Here is a 19,054-nt window from a genome sequence, read left to right on the forward strand (position 1 = left end):
AAATTTAACCATCTATCCATCTATCAGAAATCTCTAGATCTGGAAACGCATACATTTTAACTTACACATGTTTATATACAAATATTTATATGTACAAATATAACTTTGAATAGCATTAACTATACCAAAAGAATTTTCAACATACTTGTCTCATTATATCTGGATTATTAATCATGTGACTAATCTCTGGATTTCGTTGTATTAACTGTTGCATTTGAGGATTGGCCATAATTAATTGTCTCATCAAGTCAGGATTTGAAAGCATGCTCTGAACAAAGGGATTTTCCATAATCTGGACCATCATTTCCGGATTAGACATGAGCTGCCGCTGCATTTGACTTTGTAGTTCAGAAAAGTTGGATGTATTCAAGCCCAAGCTACTCAGACCTGCAAGACCTCCAAGGCCACCTAAGAGAAAAGGGAGGAAAGCATAAATAAATAATCAGTAACTAGTATGGATTTCTTAAAGCTATTTCATTTTCATTTTCATGTTTAGGTTTTTCTTCTGGTCTCTAAATACTGAGAACTGACATTTTATAAACTCTATAAAGGGAATATATTAACATTATCAGTCTGCTAAAGGGCACTTAGCTTGGCCAAAACTACTTTAAAAGAAATGTTAATTTTCTGTACTTAGTCCAAAATGTGAAATGTGTGATACAGCCATCTTCACAAATACTAAATTCTTGCAAAGGCAGTTTCATACCTGTTACTAGATAGTTATTTAAATCTATGCTAAAATTCTGTACTCTACAATCAAAACAAATTCCTTTTATAAAGCAAAATGGGAAAAAAAATTTTTTTTAATTTGTGTGACTTCTATCAAATGATTAATTCCTTAAAGTAATGAGGCAGCCAGAAATTGGAGAATGGTTTTCTCAAAGCCTACTCTAAACTAGGAGGTAGAAATATAAAAAAATATGAATACCACCATAACAGCTACTTTACAATAGGAGTTTGATGATGATTCAAAATAAGCTCAGACTTTGTCCCCAACCAAAATGAAACTTATCAGTTATCAAGAAGGCAGAATTATTTTAGGCTCAATTTTCTACAAAGTTACGAGGACACATGGAATTCACTAAGGGTTTCCAAGGGTTAGTGAGTAGTATAGCATCATCCACAAAGTCTTTTTCATATCCAAAAATTCCCAAATAGTCCAAACTAAATAGAGTAGATAAACTTTGTCTTAGCAAAGAAATAAAGTACAAATAATTCATGGTCCTGATTAAGTAAATTTTAATCGATCCATTAAACATTTATCAAGTATTTTCTATCTGCCAGATACTATATCTAATGATATAAATACCCAAAAGTACCCCATCAAATATCAATCCTTTTTACTGTAATTCTGTCAATGACCCAAGAAAACCTGATAAACATAGTTTTCCAGTACTCTTTTTAGAGGTGAAAAAGGTCTTAGAGACCATCTGCTCACCCTTATCTTATTTAAAGATTTAAACTTCCATGGAAAATTATGTAGTAGGTCAAGACAGTGTTCTCTTATCTCTTTTAATTCTCTCACTTCAATAAAGAAAAGTCTATCCTGAAGGTATATATTTATCTTAGCCCCTTTAAAGAGTAATATTACAATAAGGATCTTCTTCAGAGGTCTTCTACATTTTAATGACTTCACCTTTTTCATAAAATTTAATTAAAGATGTCAATCACTAATTCACCTATTCTTGCTAATTTTGGCTTTCATTTTAACAGTAAAATGACTAGAAATTCACCGATAATTTTTTCTGCCTTTCCCCTATTATCTGCTTTTTTTTTAAAAATCTTACCTAAACCAAAAGGGTTGCTATTTGTAGAAACTGGTGTGGAGTTACTATTGGGAGATGCTGATGTGGTAGAATTACTTCCAGTGGTGTTTGTTTGCTGAACTGGATGATCCTGAGGTCTAGGGGGGAAAAAAATTAAACAAATTAATCATTATTTTTTAAAGTTGATGAAAACCATACATCTAAGTACTAAAGGGTCATTTTGTGTTAGTTTTGTTTATTTGTTAAACATTTTTCAATTTTTTAAAAATCCTTTTCATTTTTAATTCAAATTCTCTCTCTGGCTCCTCCCAAACCAATTAAGAAGCCAAGTAACATGGTACTCATTAGACATGAAATCATGCAAAACAATTTCCATATTAGCCATGTTGTAAAAAAAAAGGCAGGAAAAATAAAAAGGGGGGAAAACCTTCCAATCTACACTCTGAATTAATCAATACAGGTGAGAACTTACAACATATGGGTAAATTCATAACAAACACAGCACAAAACAAGAGCATAGAGATGTGACTTTTCAGTATAATTATAATAGGTGTGAACTTGAAAGTATAGGCATAAACTTGTAGCATATAGGTGTGTGTAACATACAAATGTATGAACTTGTAGGTGTATAGGACATATGCATAAACTTGTGTACAAATATGAACTGAGCAGCATATGGGCATGGACTTGCAGTGTGTATAGGTATAAACTTACAGCATACAAGCATGAACCTGCAACATATACGTGCAAATTCATAGCACATATATGAACTTGTATATACTGGGGAGAGGAGGGGTATCTACCCCAGGTATGTGAAGATTTCCTAGATGAGACCAATTTGTTCAATGGTCATGAAGGCAGCAGAAGCAGGTGCTATGCAATATTTAGAGCTTAGCTAGACATTGAAGAAGCCAGGGTCATCTACTGCATTCTGAGTCATCACCAGTCATCTTGACTTTTGTCTTGCCACTGGTCTTTGATGACTGGAAAAAAGAACGTAGCTATAGTCTCTGTGCAACTCTGCCTCATTTAAATCCAATGTATGCCATAACAGAAACCAGTGATGTCATCTTGGTCCTCTTTGAGTACTAAGGACAACAAACAACCAATGGACTCATAATTTTTCTTGAGTCACTCTCATTCCTTTTCCCAATTTTTCCTCAGCCTCTCTTGATATTTCAAAAAAAAATTGAGCTCTTCCAAGGAGTTCTTTTTGAACCTGTGATAAATTTACATTAAAGGGGATAATGCTCTTCTTTGCCCTGAGATGTGACCTGAAACCATGTATGGGCAATGCAACAGTTTTGAACCCACTGCCAGCAGGGTCATTATAACTGATAAAACCATTCTGATGAGTTGTCTGCTGGGCTAAGAGCTCCCAAAGCAGTCGCCACCAATGTAGCTGTTCCCAAGGCCCACTAAGGTAACCTGAGTTGCTCCAGACCATTACCACCCCAGTGAGGCAGATCTTTTTTCCTGACCTCCTAAATTGTCTTGTGCTTAAAAATTTTGTTGGTTCTGCCCCCCTGGAATTCAATTTGAGGCATTATTTTAAAGTTGTTTGAAGGAGAAATTGGTAGAGCTCAGGCAAGTTCCTACCTTTATTTCATCACCTTGGCTTTGTTCTCTGACCTATACTTTTAAAAAAAAACAAAACTCTTAGTGAGAGGAGCAGAACCAGGAAAACATTGTACACAGAGACTGATACACTGTGGTACAATCGAATGTTATGGACTTCTCCATTAGCGGCAATCCAGTGATCCTGAACAACTTGGAGGAATCTATGAGAAAAACCACTATCCACATTCAGAGGAAACACTGTGGTAGTAAAAACACCTTAGAAAAATAACTGCTTGAATACATGGATTGAAGGGATATGGTTGGGGATGTAGACTCTAAATGAAATCCCAGTGCAAACAACAACATGGAAATAGGGTCTGATCAAGGACACAAGTAATACCCAATGAAATTGCATGTCAGCTACGGGAAGGGTGGGTGGAGAGGAGGAAGGGAAGTAAAGTGAGTATTGAAACCAAAAAAACAAAATAAAATAAAATAAAATAGGAAGCTTCCAGAAAAATAAATAAATTTTAGAAAAGAAACCCTCTTAGTAAGGGCTGGGCAATGGGGGTTAAGAGACATGCCCAGGGTCACACAGCTAGAAAGTCTCTTAGTTTACATTTGAATCCAGGACCTCCCATTTTTAGGCTTTGATCTCAATCCACTGAGCTACCTCTCTGCCCCCAACCACCATTTTCAAAAGCAAAATTCATCACTTATAAAAACCCATTATGGGAATGAAAAAAGGAATTTTCTTCCTGGAATTACTAGTGCTTACTACCGACTTCATGACAATTCCCCACTTCAAGTAGATGTAGATATGTTAAAATATCTGCTTTTAGAATTTATAGAAGTCCTCTCCAAATAAGTTTAGATCACTCTGGCATTATTAACTAAGAGTTAAGAGATTAGTGTGATCTGTTCATTCTTTAATGGGTCATCATTTATATTTCTCGTGATCCTAAAGAAAAATCAGCACTGTATTTTGTGATCACTGATTCTATTGTTCCCAATTTGAGAAGCCACTTAAGTTTAGTCAATGCCTTCTCAACAAATCCTTCCTTTGCTATGAATCAATTCATTTACCCACCTCATATTGTATTTGTAAATGGGGGAAACTCCACCTAATATTATATTTGTAAAGGGGGAAAGGGGGCACAGGTGGATGTTCTGATGAAATAAGAAAGATCATATCCTAAATGCCCATCATTAGATTGATTCCTTTGAACTGAGTTGAGAATGAGAATGATATCATGGTTCCCTTAAAACATTCCTGTTAAGGTATCAACTATCTACAGGAAGTATGTAATAACAGACATCAGTGGACTGGGACTCCTGGGAAATGTAGTTCTTTTTTAGGTTAACAGATTTTCAATTATACATGTTATCTTTTTTGCATCCTATCTAGTACTATCCTGGCAATGATGTGCTGGGAGTCAGCTTGTACCAGTACACAAAAGCCAACTATTAAATTTTTTGTGTGAGCATTTACATCTCAGAAATCAGTAAATGCTACAAATCAAAGCTTGATTTACTATTTTACTGAATGTCTAGACTAAGAAAGTAATAATGAAAATGTTAATAATGTAGATTAAAGTTAGATGTGTGTCGTGAGTACATTCTAATCCATTTAAGAACCACTTGTTAAACATTTACCAGCACACCAGTTCCAATTGTGAACAACCTCTATCAACATAAGATGTCACCTGTTTTATGAGTTATAGTCCTTAAAAGTTGTTTGAGACACTTGAAAGTTAAGTGACTGGCTCTGGAGACTGTCAAAGGCAGCCTTCCTATCGCTGAGGCAAACTCTCTAGCCACTTGTCAGACTGTTCTTCCTACTTCTAAGGCCAATTCTATCTACACAGCCCCTGTTAAAGGTGTTTTGCCACCTCAATAGGATCTGATTTATCATATAGCTTTTTTTCCCTTTCTCTGATAGATAGAGCAGAACAGCAGGATGGACAAAAGAGAACACATGTTTTACTAATACAAAAACACATTTACAAAAGAATGGATACCCATTCATTAATATCAATCACAAGGTACTAACTATATTGAGAACTTATTTCTCTATTCATATTTATCCCTCGTCTACAGTAACTTTACATCAATGACCCAAGAAAAATACAGGTAACTACATAGGTATTTAAATATAATACATACAAAGTAGATTGAGAAAATTTGAAGAAAAAGGAACTAATAGTCAAGTGGACCAAGAAAGGAATCCAAAAGGTGGAGAAATATCTCAATCTCGAAGAAAGCTGGTAAAATAACAAAAGAACAAGAGGTAGAACAGCATGTGTGAGTAACAGCAAGCAAGCCAGTTATGTCTATCCTGTAGAGTACATGAAGGAGAATAAAATATTTTTTTTTAAAAAACTGGAAAGATAGGAAGAGGCCAAGTCATGAAGAACCTTAAGTTAAAAAAAAAAAAGGAACCCATATTTTATCCTGTAGGCAATAGGTAACTCACTGGAGTTTCCTAGGGTGAGTTGCATAATCAAATCTATGCTTTTGAAAAAAACAAAAAACACTTTTGGAAGCCAGTTGGTGCTTTAAGGGAGGTCTTTAAGGAAAGGAAGACCCAATTCAGAGACTACTGAAAAATGTAGGCAAGAGAAGATGAGAGCTTGTGTTATGTGAAGAGAAGGGATCATATTTATTTAACAGATGATGTGGGAAAAGAAAAAGATTCAGACACTGATTAGGAGTGTGAGGGAACACTAATGAGTTGGAGGATTATAATACCAAAGTTACAAACTTAGATGATTAATGGTGAACTCAAAAAAGTAGTAAGGAAATTTGGAAGAGAGGTAGGTCTGGTAGAGACAAATGTTTGGGAATGGTTAATTTTGAGTTACCTATTAAACAAATCTCCTCGTAATATTCAATAGCCAGTGACAGAGGGCTAAAACTCAGAGGAGAAACTAAAGCTAAAAATAAATCCAGAAAATACTCATAAAGATAACTGAAATCACAGGAGGTGATAAAATCACCAAGTGAAAGAGTAAGAATAGACTCAGGAAAGACACTTCAGGGACACTCAGCAAGTAGGTAAGACATGGCTCAAGATCCAGCAAAGAAAACTGTCAGAAAGATAGAGTAGAATCAAGAAACAGCGACATGAAAACCCAAAAAGGGAATAAAAGGTGGTCAACGGTGTCAAATACTACAGAGTTCAAGGGTAAGAACAGAACAAAATGAAAATGGGCAATTAAGAGATCACTGGCAACTTTTGAAAAAACACTTTCACTTGAATAAATGAGAAGTTAGAATGCAGAGGGTTAAGGAGAATGAGAGGGGGGAAAGTAGAAGCACTGAATGCATAATGGCATTTTCCAAAGAGTTTAGCTAAAATGGGGAGGAAAAATATAGTTAACTATGGAAATAGTAAGTTCTAGTGGGGTTTTATAAAAATTGTTTAAAAAAGATTAGGAAAATTTAAAATATCTTTGTATCAACAGGAAAAAGAAACAATAGGTAAGAAGAGATTGAAGATTAGAGTGATAAAAGGATAAAACTGAGCCAATCTATTGGAGAAGATAGAGGATGGAATTCAGGATACATGCAGAGGTTGGCCTTGTCAAGGAGAAGGCTCAGTTCTTCATAAGAATTAGAAAATAGTGGAGAATGAAGTTTAGAATTGGGAAATGATGGGGGGAAAAAGGAAAAATGAGACTTCAGTGAATGGACTTGATTTTTTTTTAAATTTTGCTAGAATCTGAGATACAAGGGGGGGGAGGGATGCTAAGGTAGGAAACTTAGTAGGAAAATGGGAATAGTCACTCTGGAGAGGGAAAGGAGGGGAAAGAAAAATAGACACATTTATTAAATGCCTAATATGTGCCAGTCACTGTAGAAAACACCTTACAATTATTCTTTTGATATTATGAATCAGTTAGGATTGTCTTGCTACAATCTTGCTACAAGATTAGAAAATATAAATTTATAGTGAACTAAAAATTGATTAAATTTTCCTCTAGCTTTATTCAGCAATATATGAGGAACAGAGGAGACGGATGACAAAAATAATCTAGGCTGAGGCACACAAAAGGAGTGAATAGTAAAAGACAAGGGAGCAAGACTACTTGTAAAGAAGGAGAATAGAGATAATATTAAAGTAAATCAGTTATCAATTTAGGTGCAAAAACCTACCCTAACCAGTAGGAATTTCTTATGCTTCTGGAGTAAATAATTCAATGTAGTAAATAAGTCTATTTGATGTTAAAGTTTATTTATGTATACTTTTGAGAATTAAAGTTAATATAAATTCACAGTAGCTTTCTCATGAAAGAATTCTAAATAAATCAATGCTATAGATCAGATCAATAACTACCCTACCCTACCCCAATAAGGTAAGATTTTTATTTCAAATAAGTACATTTTTTTCTTGGTTGCTGAAATTCAAAAGAAATTAAGCAAAATTCTCTTAAGAATAGCACTTAGTTTATTTAGTGACATTGAAATGCAGCTATTTTCTTAATAGAGAAAACTAACTAAACTGTCAGAAATTGAAGTTTTATATTGTCACAACCTTTAAGAAGATTCGTTGGTTCCAACTATATTTTTGCCACTGCTTTCAAATGACAGGATTCCAGTCTCAATTTAATGGCTTCAATCTGTTTTAAAGAGCATTAGTGATGAAGCACTGGAAATTTTTTTAAATTATTTATTTTTTGAACTTTAGTCTTATTAACATTTTATTAGAGAAAACAGTGATAAAAGAGTAACTGAATTCTCAGTTTTTAAATAGCCCTATATTATCAGGAATAGGTAATATTCTTAGAAAAACAACTGCTTGATTACATCCTAGTGCAAACATCAACAACATGGAAATAGGTTTTGATCAAGGACACATGTAAAACCCAGTGGGACTTGCACATCAGCCAAGGGAAGGGGGTGGGAAAGAATATGATTCTTGTAACCAAGGAAAAATGTTCTAAATTGACTAATTTTTTTAAAAAAGGAATACATAAGATTCTTAAAGAAAAATATTAGATCTTCCAACAATGTTTATTCAAAGCTTACCTGTTTTGTGTTTTTATGACAAGGTGAACAGTAAGTCCATCATGTATTCCATGCTGGGTCAAAGTATCTTGATCTTTTAAAATTTTTCCAGCAAATATTAACACAAGTTGATCGGGATGGGACTTGAATCGTTTGGAGATTTTTTCCTTAAACTAAATAAAATAAAGTTGAATTAATATGTGACAAGATTTAATGTGATTTTAAACAAGGCAACACAAAAACTGTAAGATATCCCTATACAATTTAAGAGCTTAGGCTCAATGGAATGATCAATTATGATTCCAGGAGACTGACATATTATGCTTCACCCACTTAATGACAGAGATATGATGAAGTAGAAGTGCAGAATGAGATGTGCATTTTCAGACATGGTCAATGAATGGATGCATTTTGCTTGACTGGACTTATTAAAAGGGAAGGATTATCTTCTCTCTTTTTGGAGGGAGGATAGGAATAAGGGAAGAATGAAGATACAAAAAAGAGAAAGAAAACATTTACATAGGAGAAAGGGAAAGAGACCGTAGAAAAGGCTGTTGGAACAGCCATATTAAATTAATATATACTTTAAAAACAAGCTATCTAGTAGGCAGCTAGGTGGTTCAGTGGATTAAAAGTCAGGCCTAGAGATGGGAGTCCCTGGATTCAGCTGATCTCCAATATTTTCTAGCTGTACATGACTTATAGTTATTAAATTCTTTTTCTATAAATACTTATTTGTTAAATTGGAAATAAGAAATTTGGAAAATGCTTACCATTTTTCAGATATCTCAAGCAAGGAACATTTTTATATAATCCCTTAATTCATTATAGACCTCTGCACTCATTTTTAATCTACAGCAGTAATTATGTTTGGTTCTGTGTGCCACTTTTTTTTTTTTGAGGGGGAAAGACATTCATAAGCTAAAGAATATCCAGATAATGGTAACCAAAACAGTAGAGTGAGTTCATGCCACATGAGGACTGATTGAAGGAATTGCACAGTTGCTTAATAACAACAACCATAATAACAACATTATCTAAATTTTAAATCTGCAAAGAATTTCACATACTTTATTTCATTTGATCCTTATAACAATCCTATGAGGTAGCTTATTGTCTTTATTTTACAAATATATAAACTGTCAGAAAAAAATTCAAACCCAGACCTTCCATACTATTTAAGTCCTGCACTCCATTACTTTTCCATACTGACTTTCTATGTTTATCCTGGAGAAGACAGTAGAAATATGCAGGCCATCCTCAAGTATTTGAAATCCCATAACAGAGTAGAGGGTTTAGACTTGTTTCCAGTTGTCTCCAGGCAGAGAAAATAAAATGATAGTTGCAGAGAGGCAGATTTCAGAGATTATCAATTCCTAATAATCAGTGCTATATGGGACAACTAAGTGGCTCAGTAGATTAAAAGCCGGGCCTGGAGACAGGAGGTCTGGGATCAGATCTGGCCTCAAACACTTAACTGGCTTGTGTGACCCTGGGCAAGTCAATTTAACCCAATTACCTAGTGCTTAGAACTAATACATAGTAGTATTAATTGATTCTAAGACGGGAAAGTAAAGGTTTAAAAAAAAGACAAAAAAATTAAAAAATAATTAGAGCTATCCAAAAGTTGGCTATTGGGACACTCTTCCCTCATTCCAACTCTGCTGTAAGTCTTCAAGCAAAGGATTAATGACCACTTGTGTTCAGCTATTCTGTAGAGGATTTTTGTTTTGTTTTTTTTTCAGCTATGTTAAACCTTAGTCTAGATAGCAACTGAAATCTCTTCAACTCTGAAATTATATGACTATCACTTCTTTAATTAAAATAACTTTGTTAATTTCAATTCTAATTATCATAGTTGCAGTTCAGGATTCTATCTCATGTCAAAACTACTATAGCTTCCTTCTCAGACTCTTTTCCCCATTTTCTATCCATAGTACTATGTGCCTCTAACCAGCAAATGTGCTACCAAAAATCACCAATTCAGAAGGTTTAACTCACTAAGCCATCTCTCTCTCCTTGTGGTTTCCATTCAGTTCTAACATCCTCATCTCTCTTTTTATAATAACTCATTCATTCCATTTTTTTCTATTACAATTTAACATCTACTTTCTGACCTTTTGCAATACAATTTGTAATACAAATTTCTCTATTCCTCATGTTGTAAAAGAGTATATCACACATGTAAGAAAAAACACATGAAGGAAATAAGGCAAGAAAAGGTATGATACAATCTGCATTCATACTTTGACTTCCATGGCTACGAATAGTACTTTTTTCATCATGAATCCCTTGGGATTGTCTTAGATCTTTGCACTGCTGATAATAGTTTAGTTCTTCACAGCACTTTGTATCAGTAAATACAAGTCTTTCTGAATTTATCCCATTCTTCATTTCTTATGGCACAATAGTATTCTATTACAACCATATGCCACTGGTTCAGCCATTCTCCAATTGATAGACATCCCTACAGTTTCCATTTTTTTTTGCCGCCATAAAAAGAGCTGTTAAAAATATTTTTAACAAGTAGGTCCTTTTCGCTTCTTTATGACCTCTTTGGGAAACGAACCTAGGAGTGGTATTGTTGTATGAAAGGGTATACAGTTTTGTAATTTTGGGGGCATAGCTCCAAATTCTTCTCCAGAATAGTTATACCAATTCACCTCTACCAAGTGTATTAGTGTTTCAATTTTCCAACATCCTCTCTAGCATTTATCATTTTTGCTTTTTTTGTGATATTAGTCAATTTGATAGGTGTGAAATAGTCCTCATTTCTTTTTCTGAGTCTGTCTTTCACCAGGATATCTACAGAATAATCTCATTTTATATCTATATATCTACTGCATTCCTCTCAAATAATTGTCTAATGGATTATCATTAGGCTGGCTTCTGGGTCTTTTCTCAGATAATTCCTTAACTTTAAAATACATTATTTTTCCAAATTTACCTCACATTAACCACCTGGCATCTTTCAAGTTATTAACACCCTGGATCTTTCACATCCTCTACTTTTTATTCAATGATCCATACACACCCCCTAATCTTCTATTATGGGGAAAAACTAATTTGTATGGAGGGATAATTATTCATCTATGTTGATAATGAAGATATTAGATGGTAAAAATTGACTATTTTAATTTACTTTGTACACAGTCCAAGTAATGCTTACATAACAAAATTTTTTATTAAAGGCAGAATCTAAATGATTTTTATATAAGACCATGAATAATGGAAAGATAATTACTGGATCTGGAATCAGAGGACCTAGGTTCAAATCCCTACCTATCACCTCTGGGTAAGTCACCTAATCTCCTGGATTTCAGTGTTGGCATATGTAAAATGAGGAGATACTAATTAATGGCCTCTCAAGTCCCTTCCAGATCTAGATCTATGGTCTTAATGATGAATATGAAAAATTCAGAGAAACATAGAAAGACTTAAGACACTGGCACAAAGTAAATAGAACTGGAAATAATATCCACAAAGACAACAAAACCTCAGAAATGAGCATTGTATAATTATAATGACCAACCTGTACCAAAATATGAGGAAATGGTACCTTCTTTCCTTATTTGCACATTTAGCACTATATATATACATGTGTGTATATATATATATGTATGAAATAATGCAGATTTGGTCTGATTCTGGTGACATGAATAAACTGCTTTTACTGCCTCTTCTTTTTAACTTTTGCTTATAAAAAGGATGGTTCCTTGAGTAGGAGAAAGATAGGTTGCCTCCACAATGAATTATTAATTTTACCATGAATATATATACTTTGGTATATTCAGAAATGGGTAAAAATGTGGGCCAGAATTTTAGTCCTTATCAAATGTCTGACACTTCCAACTTAATTTTACCATCAGAGGAGATGATTCCTCAGTAACACCTTCAAAAAGTGGCAGTTATAAAAAGTAGAAATAGGAATTTATAGTCAAGAAAGTACCTGAGACTTTGGGACTTTTTGAGTACTTTATTAGAACACTGCTTATAGGGACAGATTTATACCCCTCTGAATGAAGATGAAGATAATGTCCATCAGAAAGTTAACATTAATCCTGTTAAATTCAAATTTCATCATTTTGGTAAACATAGGACACAGGGCATGGGTTCAGATATTATACTCAATACCAGGAAAAAATAAGATCAATATTAACTAGATGACTATTTAAATGTTCATTGAGCTTCAAAACCTAGGGCCAACTTTACACACCACAGGAACCAACCAAACACAAAGTTAGTTTTTGGTTACCGGCCATTCAGATGTTAAAGTTCAAAAGAAACCCCATTAAAGATTGCTTCCCAAAATCCTGAAGGAGCTTGTGTTTCTGGCTCAGATAAAATATAGACTGGTACTTCAGAATCTGGGCTTCATGGTCTAAGTCACAAGGGAATGCCTAGAGAAACAAAGAGTTTCCACTATTGTTTTGCACTAAAATGTTAAGTGAGTACTAGACTACCACCATTCAAATATCAGATTCTATCAGGGTAAATTTCAATAAGTATTGGTGCCAGTAGTACCTTAAAAGGAGGGACTACAATTCCTTTTTGTCTTTTCATTTAAAGCACCCTACAAAAGGACTTGGTCTCCATTTTTTTTTTAAATAAACCCTTACCTTCCATCTTGGAATCAATATTGATTCCAAGGCAGAAGAGTGGTAAAGGCTAGGCAATGGGGGTTAAGTGACTTGCCCAGGGTCACACAGCTAGTGTCTGAGGCTAGATTTGAACCCAGGATCTCTCATCTCTGGGCTTGGCTCTTAGTCCACTGAGCTACCCAGCTGCCCCCACCTCCACAATTTTTAAAAAAGATTACTATTCAGTGATCATATTCATAAATCCTTTTAGAATCTGGTGATCTAAACTCAATGGGCTGAGTTAAATGCTTTCTTAGCATCCCATTTTAGAGTTTTATTACCTAATAATCCTTTTCACTTTATTATTCCCTGTCCAAAGAACAATGATTAGAAAACAGAAGGAAAATAAAGAGTTGGGTAAGTAGTTCTTCCTTTTCTCTATCAGGTTACCACTCCCATCCAACTTCAAATTAGTTCTTTGATCTCCCCTAGCCTTCAATATTCACATCCACTCTAGACAGATTCTGAACTTTAGCTCTTCAGACACTATTCTTACAGGGCTGTGTCATTATTTTTGTATTCATCCATAATAATCTGTCCCTGTTTATACATTCCATGTGTTTTTAAAAACATATGGTAGACAATGGAATCGCTTGTCAATTCCTGGAGGGAGGAAGAAAAAGGAGAGGGAGACAACATGAATCATGTAACCATGGAAAAATATTTTAAATTATATTAAAAACTAAAAAAAGAAAAAAATTATTTAGAAAGAAAAAAGTTATTAAAAGAAAAAAGTTATTTAAAAAAAAACATGGTAAAGGGGGCAGTTAGGTGGCTCAGTGGACTGAGAGCCAAGCCTACAAATGGAAGATCTTGGTTCAAATGTGACCCCAGCCACTTCTTAGGTGTGTGAACCTGGGCAAGTCACTTAACACACACTGCCTAGCCATACTGATCTTTTGCCCTACCTCTTTCACCTTTTTGATGAAGGAAATTATCAGCAAAATAATTTAAACCGTTCTAATTTAGTCAGCAACAACACTAGCAAATATACAAATACTGAAATTCTCCACCACTATTTTGCACTGTTTCACCAAATTAGGATCTGCTTCTAGAACTTAGCCATTTTTACTTGCTGGTTGGTGGTCTGTAATGTACTGCCACTATTTCTGACAAATTCTCCAAAGTCTTAGCCTACACTGCCTTACTCTAACCTATAATGTTAAAAAGAGCAAAACGTTTCTATAAGGTTTCAAAAGTTTATAAAACTTTATTGGCACTATTTCTACTTGATAAAACCACCCCACCACCCTTTGGTTGTTACTACTATTCCCCATTTTACAGATGAGAAAACAGAGGCTCAAAATGACTTGAACCGAGTTATACAGTTAGCAAAGTTGAAGCAGGGTGTGAGTCCAGGTTTGTCTGGCTCCTGGCTCTACACTATCCACTACCCTAAAGCAGCCCAGAAGGAATACTACATTTGAATTAACTTTATGAAACTCACTAAACCTCTTTGGGTGTCAATCTTCATGTATAAAATATTATCAGACAATGTATTCCATAGCTCTATACAGATTCAGTGGTGGTCCTTTCCCTTTTCCTTTCTTTTACCCTCAAACTCCTAATATAACGTTGCTTCTTCAGACCACCACCCCCAATTTTTATTTTAAAGTACCTTTCCTACCCAAGGAACACTTCATTCTCCTTATGAAGTAAAAAAGTACATTTCAACCCTTTCACTATTAAACATCCCTTTATCCCTTTTGCAGACTCTGATTCTCTCTCTCTCTCTCTCTCTCTCTCTCTCTCTCTCTCTCTCTCTCTCTCTCTCTCTCTCTCTCTCTCACACACACACACACACACACACAGACTTTTTCTGTCTTTTCCAGACAAAATCTCAAAGATAACTATATAGCAGCTAACATTAACTTTTTATTAGGCCCCCCAAGAATGTTAAAGTCTTGTCCAGAGGTTGACAAACTTACACCTAGGGGCCAAATCCACCCAACTTCCAGTTTTTGACCCCTCAATGGGGGGGGGGGGGGGGGGGAGGAACGAGGGACAGCAAAGAATGGCTTTCACATTTTTTAACACAACAAAGTTTATTTTAAAATGTAAAAACAGGAAGAAGGCCAAATTGTTTGCCAACCCCCTAGCCTAGCTAAAGACCTGGGCCCCAGGGCCAGAAGGCTTATAATAAAATAAAGGTTCTTAACCTTTTTTGTCCTCAACATCTCCAAGAGGAGTTTGAAGAAGTTTGTAGATGCCTTCTGAAAATGTTTTTGAATTTCTAAGATTACAGGATTACCAAGGTAATCAATGCTACTAAAATCTAGTTATTAAAATGTTTTAAGCCATTATCAGGAATCCCAGTTAAGAATCTCCTACAATAAAAGTTGCACCTTAAGAAAACTTTACTTCTACCCCCTTCCCTCAGGCAAACATTAACTGCCTTCAGCTGTTTTCTATGAAGTCTAAGGAAGAAAATAAATCCTAACAAGTTCTTGAATCTCCATTTCCACCTAATTTCTACTTGCCTTTTCTATCTTTGTTGAATTATCAACCCAGTTGTTATCATTTTGTGAATTTCTATCATCCAGTTTTTCCAATTATTTTCATATTCGTCACGTCCTATGCAAACTTTCCCAAGATAACATTCAGGATGATCATATTTAAGATTATCAACCAAGTAATTTCTTGATACCAACATTTTTCTTCTCCATTCTACCCATCACTACCCACCTAGTGTCATCCCCCAGGGATACATCAACTTAAAAGATTCTAAATATTGACATTTCTCTCTCTACTACAAACATCTAACAACCATATTATGTTCTCTTTCCTATCATTCTTTACCTTCACTATAAGCTTCTAGTCCCTTAAGCTTTCTCCTTATTCTCACCATGTTTTCATTCTTTTTCACACCCCAAGTCAACCACCAGTCTGCTTACTTTAAATATTACCCTTCAAAACTTTTTGATTTTACCTAATTTTCCCATTTGTTATCCCTCAAGCCAAGGTTACCCCAACCTTCAATTTCTTCACTCCAGCTACTAGATGGATAAATTAAACAGGATAAAGTCTTGAAAATCCAAGTAATTTCACTTACAATATATAACCTCATCTAGACTTTCACTGTTGCCCAAGTATCCCTTTTATTCTATTTATGGACTTTCATTCATAGCACCTTTTCCTTTCCTCAAGCTTCTAACTATATGCCCAGGGCCCAACCTACATTAAACAAGTGGAATATCCCATGCTTCATTGAGGTGATTAAAGCTTAACCAAATGAATCCTCAGAAATCATCCCTAAATCACTGAATATATATGGTCATCATCTTCATCTCCCCTCACCCACTTCACCCCTGGGTACTTAGGGTTCATGATGATCTTTATCTTGCAGAAGCCAGACTTTCCTGCCACTTCCTAGCCATCTCCACATGCTCTTTCCAACACCCCTTCTTGTGTTGTCTATTCGAATATAAGCTCCTGAAAGATAGCATATAGTAAACATTTAGCAAATGCTTTATGTATATATAATTCTATTATCTCTTCTCTTGTATAAGGATACCTCCCCATGGTGAATAGTTATAATGAAGGAATCAATCAAAATGCATGTATTAAGCACTTATTATGTGGGGATACAAAAACAAAGAGCAAGTCTTTGTCCTCTAGTAACTTTTACTTGGGAAGAGGATGACCCCTAAGAAAAAACAGAGCTGTGACTTCACTTAGCAGAATCTATATTAAGGTTAATCTAATCTGAAGATGGGGTACAGTGCTTGGCCTTAAGTCACAAAGACTCATCTTCCAGAGTTCAAATCTGGCCTCAGACACTTAGCTGTATTACCCTGGACAAGTCACTTAACCATAGTTGCCTCCAATTTCTCATCTGTAAAATGAACTGGAGAAGGAAATGGCAAACTCCATTATCTATGCCAAGAAAACCCCCAGTGGGGTCATGGAAGTCAGAAACAATTGCAACAACTGGACAACATTTGCAGATGGTAATACCTTCCCAACCTCTTCGAAGACCTAGTTCCAACAAACTGTCCCTTTTCTCTTCCATTTTCAACCTCTACATCCTAGCTCCACTTCAGTTTTTTAAAAAACTTAGTATATGGTTTCTGTCTCACACAAATGACTTTCTTAATCAACAAATCCAATGTTTTCATTCTTCAGTTTTTTATGGTGCCTGGGATGAACATCCCCTCTTCCTGCAAACTCTGTTTTTAGACACCGTACATCTTCCTGACTGCTCTCTCATGGCCCTAACAGTCTCCTTGTTCTCGATGATCAACTTAAGCTGGCTGTTTGCTTGACCTATTATTTCAGCTCTACTCTCTCTCAAAGCATCCACAGCCTAAGTGGAAAAAAATGAAATATACTCTTAATTTCCAGCTGAGCTACAGGGTGCCATAATGACCTGACATCTGGTATTTATAGAATTCTGCAGTTGGTATTCAATAAGAACCTGCTGATGGGGGGGGGGGGGGGTGCACACTATTAATTAACCTAATTTTTAAATGTTTAAAAGAACCATGAGTTTTATAGGAAGGTTTATGTCCTGCTCACAGTTTATTGTTAAAATTTACTATTCCTCCAAGAAAGACTTGTTAATATATATTTAATTACCTGCCAGGGATATTTTCCTTTCAGCAAGATTCCACAATTGGACAAAGTTACTAGATAAGACATTCACTGGATTCCCCAGTGTGGTGTAGTGCAGGGGGGAAAAAAGGATTTGAAGATGGATGATTTAAATTTGAATTCCAATTCTGTAAATGACTACCCAGGTGATTTTAAATTTCTTCTCTCTAGACCTCAGTTTCCTCCATTTATAAATTAAGGTCTTTTATAGAGGGCCTTTCAGATTCTTTCTATCTCTAACTCCTATGATGCTGTGATTTAGGGTTAATTTACCTTGCATGGTGAAGGATCATATTATTGGGGGGAATGGGGGAGGGGAGTTACCAAGGAAATATTTAAACTACTCTTGGACAAACTGCCACTTCTAAAAAGCACCTAGGCGGTGAAAAGGATAGTGTTGGACCTGGAGTCAGGATGATTCCTCTTCCTGAGTTTGAGTTCCTCAAACAATTTACTAGCTTTGTGACCCTGGGCAAGTCACTTACCTCTATTTGCCTGTTTCCTCAAACGTAAAATGAGCTAGAAAAGGAAATGGCAAACCACTCCAGTATCTTTGCCAAGAAAACCTCAAATGGGATTACTAAAGAGTTGGACTAAACAACATCATTTAAACATAGTTAATGTGTGTACCATTTATAGTATTCTTGTATATATCAAAATGATACCTGTAAAATCACTATAAACACTTAGTTTGCTGAACTGGTTCTATTTTGTTCCTGAAAGAGCTCATTTCTTTAAAAACATTCTCCATGAACATTGTACACAGAAACAGCAATACTTAGCCATTCTCAGTAATCCAGAAATTGATCCAGATGATCCAGAAAAGTTCTGAAGGACTTACCAAAAAAAAAAATGCTATCCACCTCCATAAAAAGAACTGGGGCAGCTGGGTAGCTCAGTGGATTGAGAGCCAGACCTAGAGATGGGAGGTCCTAGGTTCAAATCTGGCCCCAGACACATCCCAGCTGTGTGACCCTGGGCAAGTCACTTGACCCCCATTGCCTAGCCCTTACCACTCTTCTGTCTTGGAGCCAATACACAGTATTGACTCCAAGACTGAAGGTAAGGGTTTATTTAAAAAAAAAAAAAAAGATGGGGGCAGCTGGGTAGCTCAGTGGATTGAGAGCCAGGCCTAGAGATGGGAGGTCCTAGGTTCAAATCTGGCCTCTGAGTTGGAATGCAGATCAAAACATACTATTTCTCACATTAGTATATGTATGGCTTTATTTGGGGATTTGGCTTTTATCTGAGTATTCTCTTATCAATGACCAATATGGAAGTATAACCCAGATCAAACTGCTTACCATCTCTGAGGGGGGAGGGAAGGAGAAGGGAAGAGAGGGAGAAGATTTGGATCTTAAAATTTCGAAAAACATTTGTTTAAAATTGTTGTAATTGAGAAAATAAAATGTCTTTGAAAATAGAAAAAATTTTTAAACTCTTATTAAGCATTATTAGCTGGGGGGGAGGGGGAGAGAGAGATTC

The 19,054-nt window shown here is 35.4% G+C and overlaps 1 protein-coding gene across 4 annotated transcripts in view; it reads right to left on the reverse strand.

The window, feature by feature from the left end:
- UBQLN1 (ubiquilin 1) overlaps window positions 1-19,054 on the reverse strand; it is a 54,986-nt gene that overhangs the window by 14,589 nt on the left and 21,343 nt on the right. For all 4 annotated transcript variants that reach the window (XM_007498919.3, XM_007498918.3, XM_007498921.3 and 1 more), the window contains exons 2-4: window positions 8,358-8,509; window positions 1,788-1,903; window positions 146-408 (exon numbers count right to left, since the gene is read on the reverse strand). In XM_007498919.3, coding sequence (XP_007498981.1) covers window positions 146-408; window positions 1,788-1,903; window positions 8,358-8,509 — 531 coding nt within the window. The remainder of the gene's footprint in view (window positions 1-145; window positions 409-1,787; window positions 1,904-8,357; window positions 8,510-19,054) is intronic.

This window comes from Monodelphis domestica, chromosome 7 (genome assembly GCF_027887165.1).
Source record: "Monodelphis domestica isolate mMonDom1 chromosome 7, mMonDom1.pri, whole genome shotgun sequence".
NCBI lineage: Eukaryota > Metazoa > Chordata > Mammalia > Didelphimorphia > Didelphidae > Monodelphis > Monodelphis domestica.